At 41.7% G+C, this 19,301-nt stretch overlaps 1 protein-coding gene across 3 annotated transcripts in view; it reads left to right on the top strand.

The window, feature by feature from the left end:
- Positions 1–12,165, top strand: part of pkdcca (protein kinase domain containing, cytoplasmic a) — a 37,659-nt gene extending 25,494 nt beyond the window's left edge. The window contains exons 6-7 of one of the 3 annotated variants that reach the window (XM_042333387.1): positions 10,175–10,348; positions 12,015–12,165. In XM_042333387.1, coding sequence (XP_042189321.1) covers positions 10,175–10,348; positions 12,015–12,100 — 260 coding nt within the window. In that variant the 3' untranslated portion in view covers positions 12,101–12,165. Of the gene's footprint in view, positions 1–2,155; positions 2,373–3,651; positions 3,846–10,174; positions 10,349–12,014 lie in introns of those variants that run through there. The other 2 variants (XM_042333388.1, XM_042333389.1) reach the window with 2 other exon arrangements.
- Positions 12,166–19,301: the final 7,136 nt, after the last annotated feature.

Here is a 19,301-nt window from a genome sequence, read left to right as displayed (position 1 = left end):
CATTCACTTTCATTTCTAATGCATTATATTTTGCCAAGCAATTTGAGATTTCTATTTTAATGTGAAAGGATATAAATGCAAGTTTGTATTATTGAGTTCCATACGCTCAATGCAGCACATTAGTTACTTAAAGTGAACTATGGAAAACCAGGTTACAAATCAAGTCCAAATTTTGCCAAAATTCTGCACAATCTTAACTTTTAAGATAGTAGTTTTAAGGCTGCTTCTATGAGGGATTTCAGGCCTCAGGTTGGTCACATTACAGGAGTTGCCTGAACCTGGCATGTATTCCAGAGCCTTGTTGGAAGCCACGTGTGTCAGCTTGGTCAATTGGCAGCACTCTCAACTCTCAGTCAGAAGGTCGTGGGTGCAGGCCTAACTTTGGGATCTGGAGTTTATATAATCTAGACTGACACTCCAATGCAGTGCTGAGGATGTCATGCATTGTTGGAGGTGCCGTCCTTCAGATGAGTTACTTACACAGGTCCTGTCTGTGCCTGTTCAGGTGGAAGTTGCACTATTTGAAAAGAGAAAACGTATGAGAAAATTATCCCCAAATTGCTCATTCGCTTCATGACTATTTGTGGGACACTGCTGTGGGCAAATTGGCTGCCGCATTCACCCACAAAGTACAGTCATCCCACTTTACCTCGTTGAGATATGCTTTGAGATGTCCCCCTGACCTGAAAGGTGGTACATCAAATGTAAAGATTATTATTATCTATTTTGACAAGGAAGAGCCAGTTCCTATGAAGAGCAGCCGAGAGGAAAAACAAAATTTGAGCAAACAGATGGGAATGAATGCTTCTCAATGCTTTTGGGTCAATAAAACTGTGTTTCATTTAGTTCTTTATCAGCAGAGAGCAGGAGATCACATTCTGTGAGGCTTCATTTGCTTCTCTTCAAACAAAGAGTACTTTTTTCCCTTGCCCTCTCTGCTTCACCACTCGGATCTTAAATGGTGAGCTTAAATTCCATTGGGACAACTAAATTCTGAAGCTTTGGTGTCACTTGCAGATGGTATCATTCGAAATGACTGGGAGGTTTTTTTCCCCCCAAGATAGGATCCGTGCTGAGCAGACCCTGCCCTGCACAACTCCAGCCAGCAGAAAAACTGGTCATTAGGGTGCTGATTCTATTTGGCTTTGGGGTGCTTTAGAATGCAAACACACCAATTACACTGTATTAAAATTCTCTTGAAGTGTTTGACCCCGACGGCTTTGGAGTGGGGTGGGTGGGGGGACGGATATGGATTGTGGAATCAAGGCTTACATAAATCGAGTTAATGCTACTGAATTGTGCCTGTTGAAATGGGTTTCTATTTTCATTAGAAAGGCAGTGAGGTGGTGGTTTTGCCAAAGCTGCCTATGGGCTAACCTCAACAGATCATTTTGCACTCACTGTGTTTATTTGTGTTTGCTGCTTCTTGAATGCTGCAATGACCAACCTCTTTGATTCAACTGAAAAAGGCATATTAATTGAGAATAAAAATTACTGTTCAGTTTCCTGGCAATGGTTATTACGTGTTTTCCATTTTTTGGTCAGCCATGTGTCTGACACATGCATGAAACCCATCACCATACACAAGAATATCCAAGCCATACTGGGAGGTCCACATATGTATGCCACCTACATGTGGAAATTTCCCTGTGCCTGCAATGGAACGGAACTTGGCGGGACGGGGACTGAAACAGAATTTTTTAATAAAGAATCCATGGGCCTGCAAGTAGACTCCCATTAACCCACTCTCCTAGCGCCTGCTTGCTTTCCTGCAATGGGATATTGAATTTGACAGTTTGGATCCTGCAAGCAGGGGACAGCTTATTCAAACAAATTACAATGCCAGTATCAGCATTTTTCAGCACTTAAAAAAGCCGGTACTAAAAATAGCCGGTAAATGCTGGTACCAGCATTGTAATTACACTTAGCTGGAAATACCGGCTCACCGGATTCGATCTGCCCCCATTGTTCTGGCTAGCCGGGGCTTTAGTGCAAGTGAAGGAGAGCCAGAACCTAGGTTTTCCTCTCCCACCTCTTCCATACAGCATAACAATGTAAAAATACTAACCCTAAGTCTTCTAACTGTGCAGCATGTTTTAATGAGGCCTTTGGTATGCTTTTTTGTATAATATCTGTCATTGTAAAAACTTCAAAGTGCGAGGAGAAAGCTGAATGCCAGGAAGTGCCCAGATCACTGAGACAGTTCATCATTGGAAATGACAAAATCGCCAGGACTGGCTGCCAGAAAACATTCCCACTGGAACTGCTTAAACCATGTCTGGGAATCGCAAGGTCTGGAGGGAGGGACACATCAAAAGAGCTGATTAATTGGCAATTTTTAAAAAAAAACAGTCTTACTGAAAACTACTGATGTTCAGCTGCAGCAATGTCAGGGACACCTCTGACTGTGACGGCGTTGTATTTTTATATCAATAAAAAAAGGTTGTTATTTAAATGATTTTCTCAGAAATTCTGATTAAACATTCGGAAGTGATTTCCCACCGTAAAAATCTGTGCGAGCATAAATACACTGTGGGAAATGAAAATGTGCAAATTTATTGCAGCGTTTACCTGGTGAAGGACATATATTTATTGCTTTAAAAGACCATTAGTGTGTAAATCAGCCATAACCTTGCCTTTTGTACTATGATTTACTACTGCAAGGCTTTAGATTTTATTGAAACTGTTTGGGTAAAGGCCTCTCTCTTGGCAGGACGTGGTGCTGAATTGGAGTGAGCCTCAATACGATTTAGCTGTTTTAAAACAGTGGGGTATCTCTAAGCTGGGGATGGGTAAGAGTTCACCGCAGCTGGTTGAAAGTGTGCTGGGATTTTCTACGTGACGAATTGGAGTTTGGTAAACACTCTGAGAGCATCGCTGGTCAACATTTAGCCACCTAATACAAATGTATCTGCGCTTCAACTCCTTCTTCCATAGGATGACAAGATGTGTTGGGGCCAGTCCTCGTTGAATTGTTTTCGTAAATATGGAGACAAACAGAAGCTCATTGCTGGCATACCTTTGGAATACTTGTCTGGGGCATTGCAGAGAGCCCCTACGTGCGTGTGTGTGTATGTGTGTGGAGCAGGTGTCACTTGTCATTGCCAGACCCTCACGCTGGTTTCCACCCAAACTCACCCATGAACAGTCGCTCACAGCATTAATGGACTTGAGAATGCAGGGTGAGTGTGCTCTAACATATTCTCTACTCAGAGGATGCGACTTGAAATCAGGCAGAAAAATAACAATGCTATTACTATTATTATTAATACTGCTATTACAATTAATAATCCGTAGATTTGGAATAGAGCCTTTCATGTCAGAAGGTCGTCTCAAGGAACGTCATAAGATAATTACCGTGAAGTGAAGAGACTGTATGTTTTGTGGATAAATTGGAACCAACATTGCAAGTTAGGTGCTTTTCTTCGCTCGAAAACTGCATTTCTCAGAATTTTTAAGCATCTTTAACTTGGTTCCAATTATAAACAGCTGGTTTTTTTACATTCCAAAATTAGTACTTTTCAAAGATCAAACAGAATCTAATCAAATGTGGAAAAATCCGGCGCTGGATTGGATTAAAGCAAAATCACAGGCCGTCTTCTTTCTTGGAACTCATTCTTAATAAAGTCATAATCCACCTTTCATTCACAGTATTTGGAAGAGGGGAAGATAGAGGAGGAGAAGTGAAGGAAGCACCACAAGCAATGAAAGGAGAGAGAAGAAGCAAGAGGAATAGGAGGGAGGTTTGGTCATGAGAGGAGAGGGTAAAAAAGAAGGGAGGAGAGGCCAACATACCACCATTCGGTTCTGTTACAGTTGATGTTCAAGTAAATCGAGGTAATACTCTGCCAGTTCCTTCGAATGACAATCTGCATTCCCCTACTACACCGTCCCTTTGACTCACTACTTCCCTAACCTTGTTCAAGTTCCATTTCAAGACGTACCTCTTTGACCATGCTTTCGGTCATCTTTACCCTCCCCATCCTCTTGGCTCCCACCCCCAGTTTGGCTGTCCAACCTGTGCTGTTAAGCACTTTGGGACGTCCTCCAGATGTGAAAGGTGCTTTCACGTAAATTGCATTGACCCAAGGAACCCACCCATTCCCTCCACTCAGTAAGCACTGGCGTGCTTCAGCCTTTCTGCCCCCACACTCTGGAACTCCATCCCCTTCCCATGGCTCCTTCAAGATCCGTTTCAAGACCATCCTCTTTCACTGCTCCTTCAGTCATTTATCCCCCAAATACACTTCCAACCCCTTTGGCTACAAAGGGGCAGCTCAGGTGCAAACCTTCGCCTATCCAGCGCCCTGGGATATCCTCCAGACGTGAAAGGCGCTATATAAATGCAGGTTATTGTTCTACTGTAGACCACTGGGGGAGCTGAGATCCAAATTACTCCGTGACCGAATGTAAGATTTTTTTTTAAGAGACGTTTTTAAAGAGATGTCTAATATATTTCTCTGGTGTTTTATCTTCAAATTTGTTTGACTAACTGTAAGAGTTACACAAAGTGGATACATTAAGCCATCCACCATTGAGTGTTGGCACAGAGGGATTCAAACAGTGAGGAAGTAAATACTGAAGGCTGGTAAGATTGCCTATTCTCTGGAGAGCTGGTTGCTTGCTGTGATGCTCCAGTTATATTGCAGGTCCTGATACGGTACCTGCTTGTGGAACAGTGTAAAAGGACGGTACCAGGCTTTGCTGCCTTGATCCAGTCAGGAATCCTAAGTACATTCCTAAGGATATAAAGGAGGAGAAGTGACAGTCAGCTCCTTACTGACAATAGTTTAATAGTAGGGACTGTTCTTACCTTGAATTTTAGCCCATAAAGGCTGTTTCACATTGATTTAGTCTGTAGCCAACTCACTTGCTCCCAAAAACTGTCTCAAACCGCCTCTGCCAAATCTAAGCTCCTGCCAGTTTAACAGCAGTTACAGCACAACATTTTGCACTGTCACTAAGTGCACAATATTGTGATGGTTCTAAAATGCAGTGTTTTGTTTGTCATCTCTTTGAGGCATTTGGAGGGAACTTTATAGTGGTGTAGAGCAATACTTTCACAAGACAAGATAACACACATTCAGCACTATGAGTAGCAATTATAGGACAGACACCAGGGCAGTATTTCTTTATAAAAGTAGCTGGAATGGATAACTAGGAAAGGTGACACAGGTCAGGATTGAATGTCACCAAATGGGCCAAAGAGCATTCTTCATCTCAAGCTGTCTTTACCTGGCAAGAGCGACAGTGGCTAGCCTGAAGCATAGTGAAGAGTGAGAGGCTTTTCCCGGCCCCAATGGACCGAGGGTACCTAGGACTTAAGGCAAAATGAATTCGATCTTCTGGGGAGAATGATGTGGAAAGTGCAGGCCTGTGATTGAACAGACGTGAGTGCACCTTTTCATCTCTTAGTTGGTGCTAGAGCCTCCCACACTCTAAAGCACTAGCTAACCCTAATGTACTTGCTACTGTATATCTGTAATACTCTTGGTGGAGCAAGCAGGCTTTGCTGCTATGCTGGAGATGTATTTGTTCACAAACAATTTTGCTCCATGGAAGAGGTTAAAAGGTGCAGTCTGCACACACAGCTGCAAAAAATATCTTCATCAGTGAGTATTTTAATTTGCTACCGCACGGATTATCTTAAAAGCTAAGAGGTAGCTGGGGAGCTGAGAGACAGGACAATTTGCTCCTCTGACCCCTCTCCCCCCACCACCACCTCTTTGACCCACACAGAACAGAGAGAGTTCATAAAACAAAGTAAGAATGAACAGCAGCCAAGGGTGGAGTGCAGGGCAGACCAGAGGAGCTCGGCGAGAGTCAGACGGACATGCTTCACGTACTCCTTTCTTAGAAGCCCATCAAGAAAGCTTTTTTTTAATTTGTCAAACGGAGTAAGGAAAGGTTTGTTAATTAAAAGCCTCTTTATCCTTCGTGTTCGATGGAGGAGAAGAAAAAACAATTAGCTGCCGTTTCTGACTCCGGGGGGGTGGGGCGAAGAATGGGTCGGAGGGGGAGGGCCAGACAATGTCTGTCCAGTCCAGGCAGCAACAATCACTTTCAGTGTTTGGGATTTGATGAAGAAATAGTTGAGTTGAATGGATGCCGCCTATTAAAAAAAACGCATTCTTTCTGTGAGAACCCAGTGACCCGAGGCATGCACTTCACAGGGTAATGGATATTGAACTTGCAGGGCCAAATTTATCTGCAACATCTTTTTCAGAAGTAGGTCGGCCTTTTCTCTAGATTTAATAGATAGAGCTTTGTGCAGTGGAAACACAAAGGGACTTTTGAAGTTACAGTTGATGCCTTTTTCTTACTTTTTGAGATGGCTGAGAGACCCAACTGCAACTGTTTGGGAAGAGTTAAAATAAAAAAACAGTTACTGACATGTTTAACCACTTGACCACCAGACCAGGTTAAATGTACTATATGGGGGATGGGGCTTCTAAATTTGTAGTATTTCTTAAAATGTTTATTTAATCTTTTGTATCATTCTTTGGCAAGCAGGGTAGATAGGGTTTTGCCAACAATGCTCTGAATCTTGGGTGTTGATTGAGTTCGGATGGGAGGGGAGAGAGAGCTTAGCAAAGGAAGACCCTCGGTCCCTTTTCTCTGAGTAAGCTCCAGTTCCCTTTTTGTCCCCTTCAAAGTGGCCGATGAAAGATAGAAGCTCTCTCTCCACAGGGATGTGCTGTTTTCCTGTCAGTAAATAACAGTAATAATAATCTTTGCATTTGACTTGGTGCATTATCATGTTGTTAAAACCATTTCAAAGCACTTCACAGGATTTACTGTAAGTAGCATTCGTAGGTAAACATGGCAGCTATTTTGCATAAAGAAATGTCCTGCCATGAAGTGAATGACCAAGTTTAGCTGTTTTCTACACTCCTTGAATAGTGCCATGGGATCTTTATCATCCATCTGAACAGGCAAACGGCACCTCTAATATTGATGTTAATCCCTGATTTGATATAGTGCTTATAATGTCCAAATGCCTCAAAGTGCTTCAAAGTGTGTAAGGACTGTGCATTGCAGGCTAGATGCCATGCTTTGCCTGTACATAGTGTGTAACTAAAGTAAAAGTACTTGAATTTGTGAGATCTGTGTCTCGTGAGTGTTCAGCTGCCTGTTCCACAAGCAACTATGTGTAAGATCAGCGTGTTATTGTATCTTGGAAATCTGTGTGTCAAGCTGAGCTACATGATGCATAAAATATTAAACTCACATTGAAAATTAACTGCACCAGTTTTACTGATGACTCAGTTGGTAAGACTCAAGTCTGGAGCTGAGCCATACAGATCAGTTAAGTCAAGGATGCAATCCCTGGACTCCACTAAGACAGCTAGTCTCAGGCAGGCAGGAAGCAGGCAAGCTAAATTTGGCCTTTTGCCACTGGGCTGGGGAAGAGGGGAAATGGTCAGCCCCACTCCTTACAGTTCCCCAGCCTCTATGCATGTGGGCATTGAATGAGGAGAGGATTGAGCTTGGCTGAGGAATCCGGTCTGGCAACACTCATTGTCTGGGCTCAGACATGAAGGATGGCTACATTGGTGCTGGTGCTTGTGAAACCGTAGCCTAATAATAATAATAATCCTTGCATTCGATATACTGACTTTTACGTCAGGAGAATGCTTCACAGCACTTATTGTAAAGTGCAGTGATTGTGTACTTTTTAGGCAAATGTGACAAGTCAATTTTGCCCACTGCAATATCCTACAAACAGCCATAAAGTGAATCATCAATTCTTTATTGGGAGGGTTGATAGGTCAGCATCTATATATATTATGCATAATATATTACATGATAATACTATATACATATATCATATATTAACATATAAGGTGTGGGTGTATGTGTGTGTGTATATATATGTGAGTTGGGGTACAGTGGAATTATTAATATATATGTGCATGCTGTAATTAGCAAGTGTTACATGAACAGACATGCGCGCACACACATGCACACTAAGCAAAGATACTAGTTGAGGGTGTTAGTGACTACTCCAGCACTATGCAATGTCTGAGATGTGTGTGGGGAATGTGCAGTTCATTATCCTCTCTTAGAAAAGGAAATACTTCATAATGAGCTTCAGTGTTCAAATGATTAACGGGTGATACATTTTGCCATTTTAGTCTCGAACTTTAACCGTTCATCTTTAAACTAATTGTTTTAATCCCACTTTGGCCCCAGTTACCCAGACAACGGAACATCTGCCAAAGTGACTGGTCTCGTCTCACTGCAGGAAATCTCTTAGCCACGTGTCCATCCAAGTTGCACGTGGCATGCAAACTGAAATTTGCCAAAGTTTGCTTCAGCGTGAGCTGAAAATGAAGAACTCGTACAGAGCGCTTCAAATGTGGTGCTTTAACATTGCAATATGTCAATTTCATCTGTTTACAATTAACCCACCCCATCGTCTCTCTGGGCTCCAGTTTATGTGGGAGCCAAAGCTCCAGTGAAGTACATCATTGTGAAAAATATCATCAGTCGGATGAGTCTTTCCTCTCCCTTCCCCCACTGTTTTGTCCCCTTCCTCTCAGAAAGCTCACTTATATTTGAGTGCAGCTCAGAGCATCAGCTGCCATCTGGTACTTCATCCAAGGGGCTATTCTTCATGTGTTGAACTTTGACGGTAAGTATTGGCACGCCATCCCAGTCTGCCAAGTTTTAAGATAAAATGGTCTTCCATGCTGAGACTCGGTGGAATTTCAGGTCTTTATGTAGATTGGATAAAACTCTTTTTAGTCACAATGGCTCTGGTGGAGCGGGCTTTTCGTCCAGAATGGCCCTTTCTTCTTCCATGTTTTATGCAGTGATCCACTTTTCCTCCAAAAAACATCCTACGTGCTTATTTTCTCTTCTTCATCACCTCCTCACGGGATGTACATTATACTGTACCACATTAATAGCAGCTTACAGTGAGAAATCTCAGTTGATGCTTTTTTGTATTGTTCCCCAGTTCAGAAAAACAAAAATTACGTGTTTATTTTGAAGTGGCTTTAGTGCAAACTTATAATTTAACACTCTTGTCGAAAAGTAAAAAGTCAAATACTGCAAATTTATAGCGTGGTGGCCTATCTTTTTGGTCTGCCAACTAAATAACTGTTCTTGATTAAATATTTCTTGATTTATACAATATGTCAAGAAATATTCAAACAAGAATATCCTGGTAATACATTACATAACAAACACAGACTTACCTAGACTAGTGCGAATGTTCGAGGGTCCGCAACAGTTCGACTGGCACTGGTTTAGAATTGTACGATAGAGAAGGCCATTTGGCACATCCATAAAAGCGCTATCATCTTATTAATAATAATCCTTGAATTCGACAATAATAATAACATTTGGTATAGCTCCTTTCACATGAGGAGAACATCACAAAGCACTTCATAAGATGTGCTGTAAAGCGCAGTGACTGTGTTTTCTGGGCGAATACGGGAACTAATTTGCGCACAGCAGTGTCCTACAAACAGCCATGAAGTGAATGACAATTTTATTTGGGGGATTGATAATAAAATAATAATATTAATCCTTGCTTTTGTTATAGCGCTTTTCACGTCTTCTAGATGTCTCAAAGCGCTTACAGAATATGCTGTAAAGTGGTTGACTGTATATGTGTGGGCGAAATGCGGCTGCGAATTGCGCACGGAAGTATCCCACAAACATTTGTGAATTGAAGTGACCAATTTATTATTGTGTTTTCTTGAGGGATTAATATCAGGTGTGTGGAGTAAGGAAACTTGCCGAAGGTTTCGCCCTGCCGGGAATCAAACCCAGGTCTCTCGCTTGCGAGGCGAGTGCTCTAACTACTGAGCTACAGAATTGATGGCGAGAAACTCCCTTCTCTTTTCTAATAGTGCGATGGGATCTTTAACATTCACCAGAACAGGTGGATAGGGCCTTGGTTTAACGTCTTATCTGAAGGACAAACTCAAGAGGTGAGAGTCCGCCTAACTGTTGTTGCTGTTGAGCCAGTCTGGCATACATAGAGACGACAGCATCAAAAGTCTTGAAGTGCTTTATAGGAAATTGGTACTAAGTGTAATGACTGTGTATTTTAAGGTAAATTTAGCTCCACTCCCCTGTTTTGTTCCCATAGGTTTTATATTTTTGATTTTCATGTAACTTGAGGACTTAAAATCACTTTGTCTTTCTCGTCTTGCAGAATACAAGCAATTGTCCGATGTCTCTGTGCCGGAGGAGAATTACAGGTGCTGGCCGTCATATCACCACGAAGGGTGTTTGCTGTCTGTCTATGACCTCAACGAAGCCATGGAGATCTGTGATAGTCACTCTCAGTGTCGTGCCTTTGTCCTGACTAATCAGACCACGTGGACGGGTGAGCCATACTTCAATTCCAGACAGATCACAGTTTGGAGAGGGGGGGTAGGGAGTGGGAGAGAAATTCTGACATTCCTAAATGCATTCCATTTCTTATTTGAAGAACATTGTTAAAATGCGTTTTGAGATAGTACCTCCTGGGTCATTGCCTTATTTTTTTAAAAAGTCTTTTTGCCCGTATGCTTATCATACCAGTCTAACTCAAGAGTTTAAGAATATTGCTATAATACTTTTAATTTAATGTAGCACCTATAATGTTGAATGTCTTCAAGCGTTTCCCAGGATACATTCAGAAACCCGAAGACTCTGATTCTTACTAGGGTGTAGTTAGGCGGGCAGTGGCAGCCCCCCACCCCCACTCCCCTCCCCACCCCTATGTTTCTCTGGGTGGCCTTTTTTCACATGTGAATCCAGACATTAAATCACTGCAGGCTATTCACCCATGAAGGGAGTCACAACCAACCCGAACTTCTACACTCAATATGCCGGTGCACTGGGTAGGAATCATGAGCTGATAACCTGGCTGATTTTCTTTTCTTCTCTAACCCAGGGTCACTGTGGTCAGTTGTAATGGTCAAAAGCCACAGCACATACCTGTGAAATTTTGATTTATGTGGCTTAGTGATTAAATAAAACAGGGGCCTTTAAAACCAGGTCACGAGGGGAAGCCTTTTTTTAAAAATGTAACTCATGCAGGTTTTTTTACAACATTTTGAGAAATGTTGGCAATTTAAAAATTCTTGCTTGCAATAAGCAGAGTTTAAAAAAATCTATTAAGTAATTGCTATTCAGTGTGCTGTTCAGTAATTCTATGGAGAAGGGAGAATGTGTGGCCATTAAATTGCCACAAAGAATGGCACCATACACCATATTACAGGTGAACTGGATGAACCACTGGTTTATATTTCCCTCCCCTATCTTGGCACAAACACCAAATATGACTGGCAGCATAGAACTGGGATGAAGGCCAGCTGCTGGGGAATATGAGTGAGATCTCAGCCAGCATCCACCCACCAAAGTACTGATGAAATCTGCAAATGATGCCTTACTGAAAGACGACCTTAATTAACTCTGCAATCTACCAAAGGGTGTACAGTGTAAGAGCCAACAGTACTCAGCTCTGTCATTCAGCACATTATTCTGTTGTAAAAGTAAGATTGTGAAAGAGAAACATTTAATTAAGACATGCAGTTGAGAGTTACTCACGGCCTAGATTCCATCTGGGCCATTTTGTTATTGAAAGCAGCACGACGTAGACTCCAGCAGTTCAAAATCACTCTTCTTCATTTCGGTGAAATCCCGATTAGACAACAGAAGACAATCCTTGCCAGATGTTTGGTGGTTACAGCCAACAGCCAGTGTAGCACTCAGCTTTACAGAGCTGGTTTAAGGTGCAGGTTTGAATCCTGGTGTGGGCTGATCTCAGCTAGGACAGAAGTTAGAACCCTACAATTGGTTTCGCACCACCATTAGGCTTGGGGGAAAGCGAAAGGTAAAAGGGGAATGATTGACCAAGGTATTGCCATTCCTGATCACTGTTCAGTAGAGCCTGTTCTGAGTGCCTGTGTGGATATCGTGTTTAGACAGTATTCAGTCTTGGCTTTGTGTTGGAGAAAAAGGCACCAGATTACTAGCTGTAATTCTTTCTTCTTTTCCGTTCACAGGCCGGCATCTTGCCTTCTTCAAGGCCAGCTCGAATCGCATTGTGCCTGATGAAGAGAAAATAACCTACGTCAGAGTGACTGATTGATCACAGGCCAGTATCGAGACTCAGCAGCATGGGTCTGAAATAGACTTGGTTGGTTCCAACAAAAACAACAAGATTACATTTGTATAGCGCCTTTCACGTCAGGAGGACGTTCCAGCCTGATGTGCTGTTGTACTGACCCCTTTGGATCTGACCCAAGGTTTGGGGCTCTGTGGAATTCTTTGGAGTTCGAAAAGAAAGGACGGAATGATGATCGGGATAACCAGAATGCTAGCGATAAATGTGCAATTCAGCCAAGTTGTGATTAGGGCTGAGGGGAAGGGGATGGGGTGTGTGTGTGTGTGGGTGGGGGGGGGGGGGGGGGGTTGGGAGGAGATGGAGGTGGGGAAGTGGGAGGGGAAAGAGACTGCAAAGATGAATCCAAATGAAAATGTGATCTCTTAAAATGTTTGCTTCAACTCTGAACTCTTAACTCTAATGTTACTGGGGGTCTTTGTTGAAGCAGGAAATTAAAGCCCCAGTTCAGTCCATCAAGCAAGGCAGAAGGCTGCCTGAGCCCAACCAAGCTGGTCGCTGGTGAGGCTGGGTGACGAGCCATTTTAAATGTGAACCCGTCAACATAGCAGACATAGTTCAGCTGTAAAGGTAAATGCAGATGAACTTCTAGATATTTTAATTCTCAGAAAGGAACTTGGATTTTCTTTTCTGCTTGTCTTCATTCTTTCTTAATGTATTTATCTCCGTGGATCAGGCTCTTTCTGCCCTTTCCTTCTCCGCCCCATTACCTCGCTCCTCCCGGTTGATGCAAACTCACTTTGAGCAAACACTTGCTCTCAGGTTTCCACCAACACCAAGTTCAGGGGCTGCGGGGGTGAGGTGGGAGAGGGCAGGAGAATGGATTTCAGCAACACAAAGGGATTGCCCATTGTCATTCTACCTCCGTTACCTGGATACAGAAAATCCTCCTTGGCTGTAAGGTCATTTTGCCTTAATTTAAGATCATGCAAAATTGTGGAAAACTCTTAATTTCAGTCTTAAATTGGAAACAGGTTATTTTCAAGTGCTGAAGAAAAGCGACTTCTGAATTAAGGCACAATTCTGCACAAACCTTTGAAATTGTTTAATATAAAAATAGTCTTACAGGCTAAGGCTAAGGGGAATTTCAGGCCTCTGAACATCTGTGACTGAGTTTAGAGGGGCCTGAGTCTGGGTTTCCGTGTGTGGGAATCTCTAGGTTAGAAACCAAAGCCCTGCTGCTCTCTAAGCTCCTGCCAGAGACATGGATTTTCTATGCAGACAAACACAATTTCGATGCCTTTCATGTTAATTAGTAACATTTAAGCACTATGGGGAGAACTAAAAATATGCTTTAAGCCCAACTGGGAGTCCCAACTGATTGGTTGTATCTTTAAATTAATGTATTGTGATAGACAAAGTTTGTCTGTTATTTGCTTTCAGTGAAAGCAGCATTGATGCATGTGAGTGACATCTGTCACAATGCTTTTTAGCTTTAATGTGTTTAAAATTCTGATGTATATATTTTTAGGAAACAATTATTTATTTTTTTAATGAAAAAAAGGTATTAAACTTGGTGAAGCTACAACCAGCTAGTGTGTGTGTGTGCGCGAGTGAGTGTGTGTTCTTGTTAAACTGGGAAGATCTCAGTTGATGAGCTTTCAATCTGGGGAGAGGAGGGTGTTACTCCATTTATCAGCTGTAGCAGACCTAGTGTGGTGAGTGTACAAACACGTAGCAGGACTCGGAGCGATGCCCAGTGTGGGTACTAAATAATAGTAATAATAACCCTTGCATTTGATATAGTAACTTTTATATCGGCAGGACATCTCAAAGTGCTACACAGGATATACTGTATCAAGGAGTCAGAGTGAGGGTATGATGTAAGAAATTTCAATTTTTTCCCTAATTTTGAGCAATCTTCAATTTTAAAACAAAATAGTCTTAACAGAATAAGATTGGATGGAATGTCTGGCCTCAGTTCACGATTCAGAAACCTGTGAGAGGGTGTAGAGAGGGTCAACCCTCCCTCCACACTCCTCCGCAGTCAAATAATCTACTGTCCATAATAATAATACATTTGATATAGAGCCTTATGATGTTGTTGACAGTGTCAAAGCACTTCACAGAATATAAAGTGAATTGACTGTATATTTGTTGGGCGAAACGCAGCAGCCGATTGTGCACAGCAGTGTCCAAATGATAAATGTCCATCCTGAATTCCTCTTATATGTGATGCTATAGGCAGAATATTTGCAGTAACTGTGCTTAGTAGAAGGCTGTGTTCAGCTGAACTTTATAGGTAAACAGAAACTAGTGATAAAAGCTATCACACTGGCCCAACACGGAGGAACCTCACATTTATTAAACAAAATGGTACATTCACTCAGTACCTGGGGAACCTTTGATCAGTGAGTGGATTTGAGGCTTTGTTGAAAGGAGTGGGAATGGAAATGAAACTGTGCAGTATCAAGCGAAGCAATGAAGCCCATGTTGACAGGCCTTATTCTAGAGTTTCTGTGAAGAGGATTCCACACGAATTTGTCAGACATGATGTGTCTATCTGATGGGCTTTGGGTTTTATAGCACTGCAGCTGCCTGCAGTTTTCTTGACTCTTGGGAATTTCTCAAAGGCCTCCCAAAAGTCTTTTTTACAACGTCTCATGTCAAAACATCTCAAAGTACTTCACAAGAAATTACGATCAAGTGCGATGGCTATTTCTCTAGGCAAACACGTCAACAAGGATCCACAAACAGCCTTAATGTGAGTGACTAAATAATGTTATGTTTCATTTTGACGAAGACACCAGAAGAAACTCCATTCTCTTTTCAAATATGGAATCTTTGCCATTGCATCTGAGCCGTCATATAGGACCTTCGTTTAACATCTCACCCAAAAGACAGCACCTCCGACAATATATTCGTAATTAGAGAAGTCTCCAATCCTGGCACATTGCCATTAGTGCAAGTATTTCAATATAATTGAATGCAAGATATCAATCAGCAAACTGAAAGAAAGCTTTTTGCAAGGTTATTTTACTACTTTTTAAATACTTTTTAATAAATGAGAACTTGAGATGTATCATCATTTTAATAGTGGAACAATTGCAACGAGAGCTCAAAGGCTTGTACTTTACTTAAAATTAAAAAATAAAAATTTATTTCAACATTTGTAACTTTAATAAAAGGACCTTATGATCCCATTTCTTTCTTGTGGTTTATAATAATGTGCCTTTACATATGCGGTAATCAAAAAATTATTACAAATCCCCATCTGCACAATATCCCCTTTCATGTACCACATACATCTGGCAAGGTTCCTGGTAATATTTTTTTTTAAAAATCTCTCCAAATAATATTCTGGGACCAGGTACAAGCGGAGAATTGACGTAATTCGTTCATGGAGGAAAAGTGAAAAACGAAACTGGGATGCACGAGAAAGAAGGCTTTGTGCTTCCCGACTGCTTTGAGAAAACATCTTCATTGTTTGAATTGGTTTGAATTGAACAACGTTGTTGGATCATTTCTGCGCTTGTAGCATTCTGATTTGTGTGTGTGTAATTTTTTTTTGGCATGATGCCAGCTAACATGGGGGTTCCTGGTGATTTATGAATGGAATACATGTGTAAAACAACAAGCGGTGGGCGACAGTACTCTATTCCTCAAAAACGACAATCTGCCAAACCGGATGGTTCAGTCCATTAACAGGCCAGCCTTCTCACTGCAGAACTTAGATCAAATTAAATAGCAGATTGAGTCTCCCCCCCTCTCTTGGCTGGCATAAGAATTTTGGGCAGGTTCAACCCCTTGTAAGTGTGGATCCTAAAAACAAAGCTGTCCCTAATTCAAGTAACTGTCAATCTGCCTCGGAGTTATTGCGACAATGAGTTGGCAGAGGAAATAGAGAAATTGGCACTGCTGCCTTGCAGAGGGGGGATTAAAGCACATTATTATTGTGGTAGAGCAGAGAAAGCATCTCCCTCCTTGTGGTTGTATTGTAACTAAACATTGAATGTTTGGCTCCAATCATCCAATGTCCCATTCTCTAACACTGTGGTCAATTGCAGTCAAAATGAATCAGCCACTGGCTCTGATGACACTCTGCAAGGATTGGAGACATGTCAAGTTACCAAGGCACTGTCTGCTGATGCCAGCTAGACATCAAAGATATCATAAGACTGTTTGAAAAGAAAAGTCTGGATGCCAGCTAACAAATCCTCCACAGTAATTGGTCATTCACCTCCTGGCTCTTCATGTCCTGCTAGCACAAATGGTTGGTTTTCCACAGTCATAGTAATTTACGGTACAGCAGGAGGCCATTCAGCCCATCGAGTCTGCACCGGCTCTCAGAGCAAGCTGTAGTTTCAATCCCATTGCTCTGCCCTACCCCAATACCCCTTCAAACCTCTAACTTTCATATACTGTCTAAATTATATTTGTAAGAACGGGTATAAAATATGATATTCAAGTTTAGGAATATGTTAAGGAATATTGCACGTTTTACTCCCATCAATTTATTTCCACACTTTAGCATTTTTTGCCCAGGGGTGAGTTTCAGTGTTAATTGTTCCAAAACCTGCTGTGAAGTTCAAGGTTTCCTTTAGCACTTTATCATTAATGTGCCAACATGAAGACACCATTTTAACAGAAAATAAGATGTGTGATCTCCTCACCTGTTAGGAAACAGAGAGGATGATTAAAAGATCAATCAAACTTACTTTTCCAGGATATTCACCAATCTGCTCTATATTAAATTTACATAAATCATTTGTTTCCAACACTGGATCCTTTGTTCAGAACCTCCAAGGCCGTGCCCTCCATTTCACTAGATTTTACCTGATCCATAATGGTAACTTTGTCCCTCATAACTAAATAGGAACCCACTAAAACGGAACCAGTCTTAATGCAGCACTGCTTATTATTCTCCTTCTGACCAGCATGATAACTAATGCATAGAGTATCACAAAAAGCTGGGTTAATGCAAGAAAATAACATGCAGAGTTGGAGACTCGCCTACAACATACAGTTATTGCACTTTACAGTGTATCCTCTGAAGTGTTTTGAGATGTCCTCCCGAGGTGAAAGGCTTGGTATCAAATGTAAAGATTATTAATTTATTTGATTTTAAGGGGTTAGTCGGTAAAGATCATTATCTCTGCTAAAAAGATATAAATGTGTACTAGTCAACGAAAGGGCATTCTCGGAAAAAACAATCTAATTTCTTACATTTTGATTAAACCGGTGCTTTTTGGTCCCACTTCTATTTCAGAGAGATCTAAACAGCCTTTCTTCTTCCAATCCAACATAGGATCCATTCTGATTTTCCTAATCTAAGACCCATGTCATTGCCATAAAGCTACCAAATTGGAGCAAGGACTAAGGGCTGATAAAGAAAGATATCCCAATGTAAGTGACATCCCTGGTCGTCAGAGAATTCTCAATCAGTGGAATTTCATTCTACATTCCTACACCCACCAAATCTATTCCCAGCCCACTTCTTCCATAACCCAGAAACTGGTTTTGATTAATCCCCAAATCCTTTCATATAAGGTAGTTTCTTCCCATCAGTGCAGTCCTGTAGTTTAGTGGTTAGAGCAGTCGCCTCGCAAGTGAGAGACCTGGGTTCGATTCCCAGCAAGGCAAAATGTTGGGCAAGTTTCCTTACTCCACACTCCATTGTTTACCTAGCAGTAAGTAGGAATCCAGTTGTTAGTCGATTAGCGGATCGCTTTTCCAGGGGTAATAATTGCTTTTTTAAAAAAAAAATAATAATAAATCAGTCACTTCAATCCATGACCCTTTGTGGGATATTGCTGTGCGCAATTGGCTGCTTTATTTCACCCACAATATATATAGTCAATTCACTTTACAGTATATTCTGTGAAGCGCTTTGAGATGTCTCAGAGACATGATAAGGAGCTATATCAAATGCAAGGATTATTAGTGTTATCAGTCTGGACCAGATGTGAATCCAGGTTCTGGAATTGAAATTTACTGTCACCATAGAGCCACCTAGCCCTCTGTTTTATTTGTTAGTTAGCATACTGTACTAGTCAGCGGGCAGTAAATGTAAGGCTCTATTACTATTAAAAATACAAGTTGTGAGCAACTATTGCCAAAAGCAAGCAGCGAATCGGAATCGAAAGCTATTCCAGTACAGTCAGCATTTGTACAAATCGTCCTCTCTGCGGGCGATCTACTAGAATTGTAACTTTGCCAATTGGACCTGCAGTTCTCTCGCTCACATTTTTTACCTCCTAGCTTGCTACCATGACAGCTAATCCACTGAGTGCTCAGAGGCCAGCCACATCCACGTTGTCTTGCAGATGTCGACAAGCAGCACAGATAAGCATGTAGGTAAACAAACCCCAAGCGTGACACTCCGAGCATAGCAATAAAAGATTACCGTCATACGATTAGCATCTTTACACACATTCCCTTCAGTTGGCTTTGTTTCCTTTTCAGCCTGCACACCATGCATGCTCAAGTATTTACAGGTTAGCTTGCACAAAAGAGAATGTTCCTCTCTGAGTCCGCATGTGTTTTGAAACATCCACTGCTGTTTGCCAAGATCTGCAAGCCAGGGAAAGTTTGAAGGCGTGATGGGTATCTGAACACAACACAAGCTATCCCTTGGTGAGCTCGACAGGAAACGGCCTTCAAAAATCTAATCTTTGGAAATGAAATTCAGAATAAAAATGGCAAATTCCTCAGGATGATGTAGCAGATCACGTATCTCCCTGTGCTTCTATTCCCAGACCTGCTAAAAAAAATCTTACCATCACCCCAGCTAATTCAGTACAGACCTCATCATTATCATATCCTTACAATTGGTACTAGCTGTACCCATTGCAGCTTCGCTTGCAACCAAAGGATCCAATATGGAATGTAGATTAACACACAGACAGACACAGACATTTCCATTTGGGAGGACTCAGTGGGAGGACACAGCACTTTAAAAATGTAATTTTGTTGTCGTTGCCGTGGCTTAGCTTTGTCTGTGTTCTTTATTTTGTTCCCGCTGCTTGGCTACATGCGTGCTCTGTGCCAGTCAGCTGGCACTGCCACCAGGTATAACTGCAGTGCGTGCGTACACATGTATGTGCTCTGTGACACATGATGCTACAGCGCCACTTTGACTCGGCGGCCACTAGGTGTAACTTCTGTGAAAAACACAAAACTGAAAATAACTTATGAACGATAGGAGGTACCCAAAAACAAATATGTC

This window comes from Callorhinchus milii, unplaced genomic scaffold, assembly GCF_018977255.1.
Source record: "Callorhinchus milii isolate IMCB2004 unplaced genomic scaffold, IMCB_Cmil_1.0 Scaffold3, whole genome shotgun sequence".
NCBI classification, from domain to species: domain Eukaryota; kingdom Metazoa; phylum Chordata; class Chondrichthyes; order Chimaeriformes; family Callorhinchidae; genus Callorhinchus; species Callorhinchus milii.
This window is presented reverse-complemented; position numbering and strand designations above follow the sequence as displayed.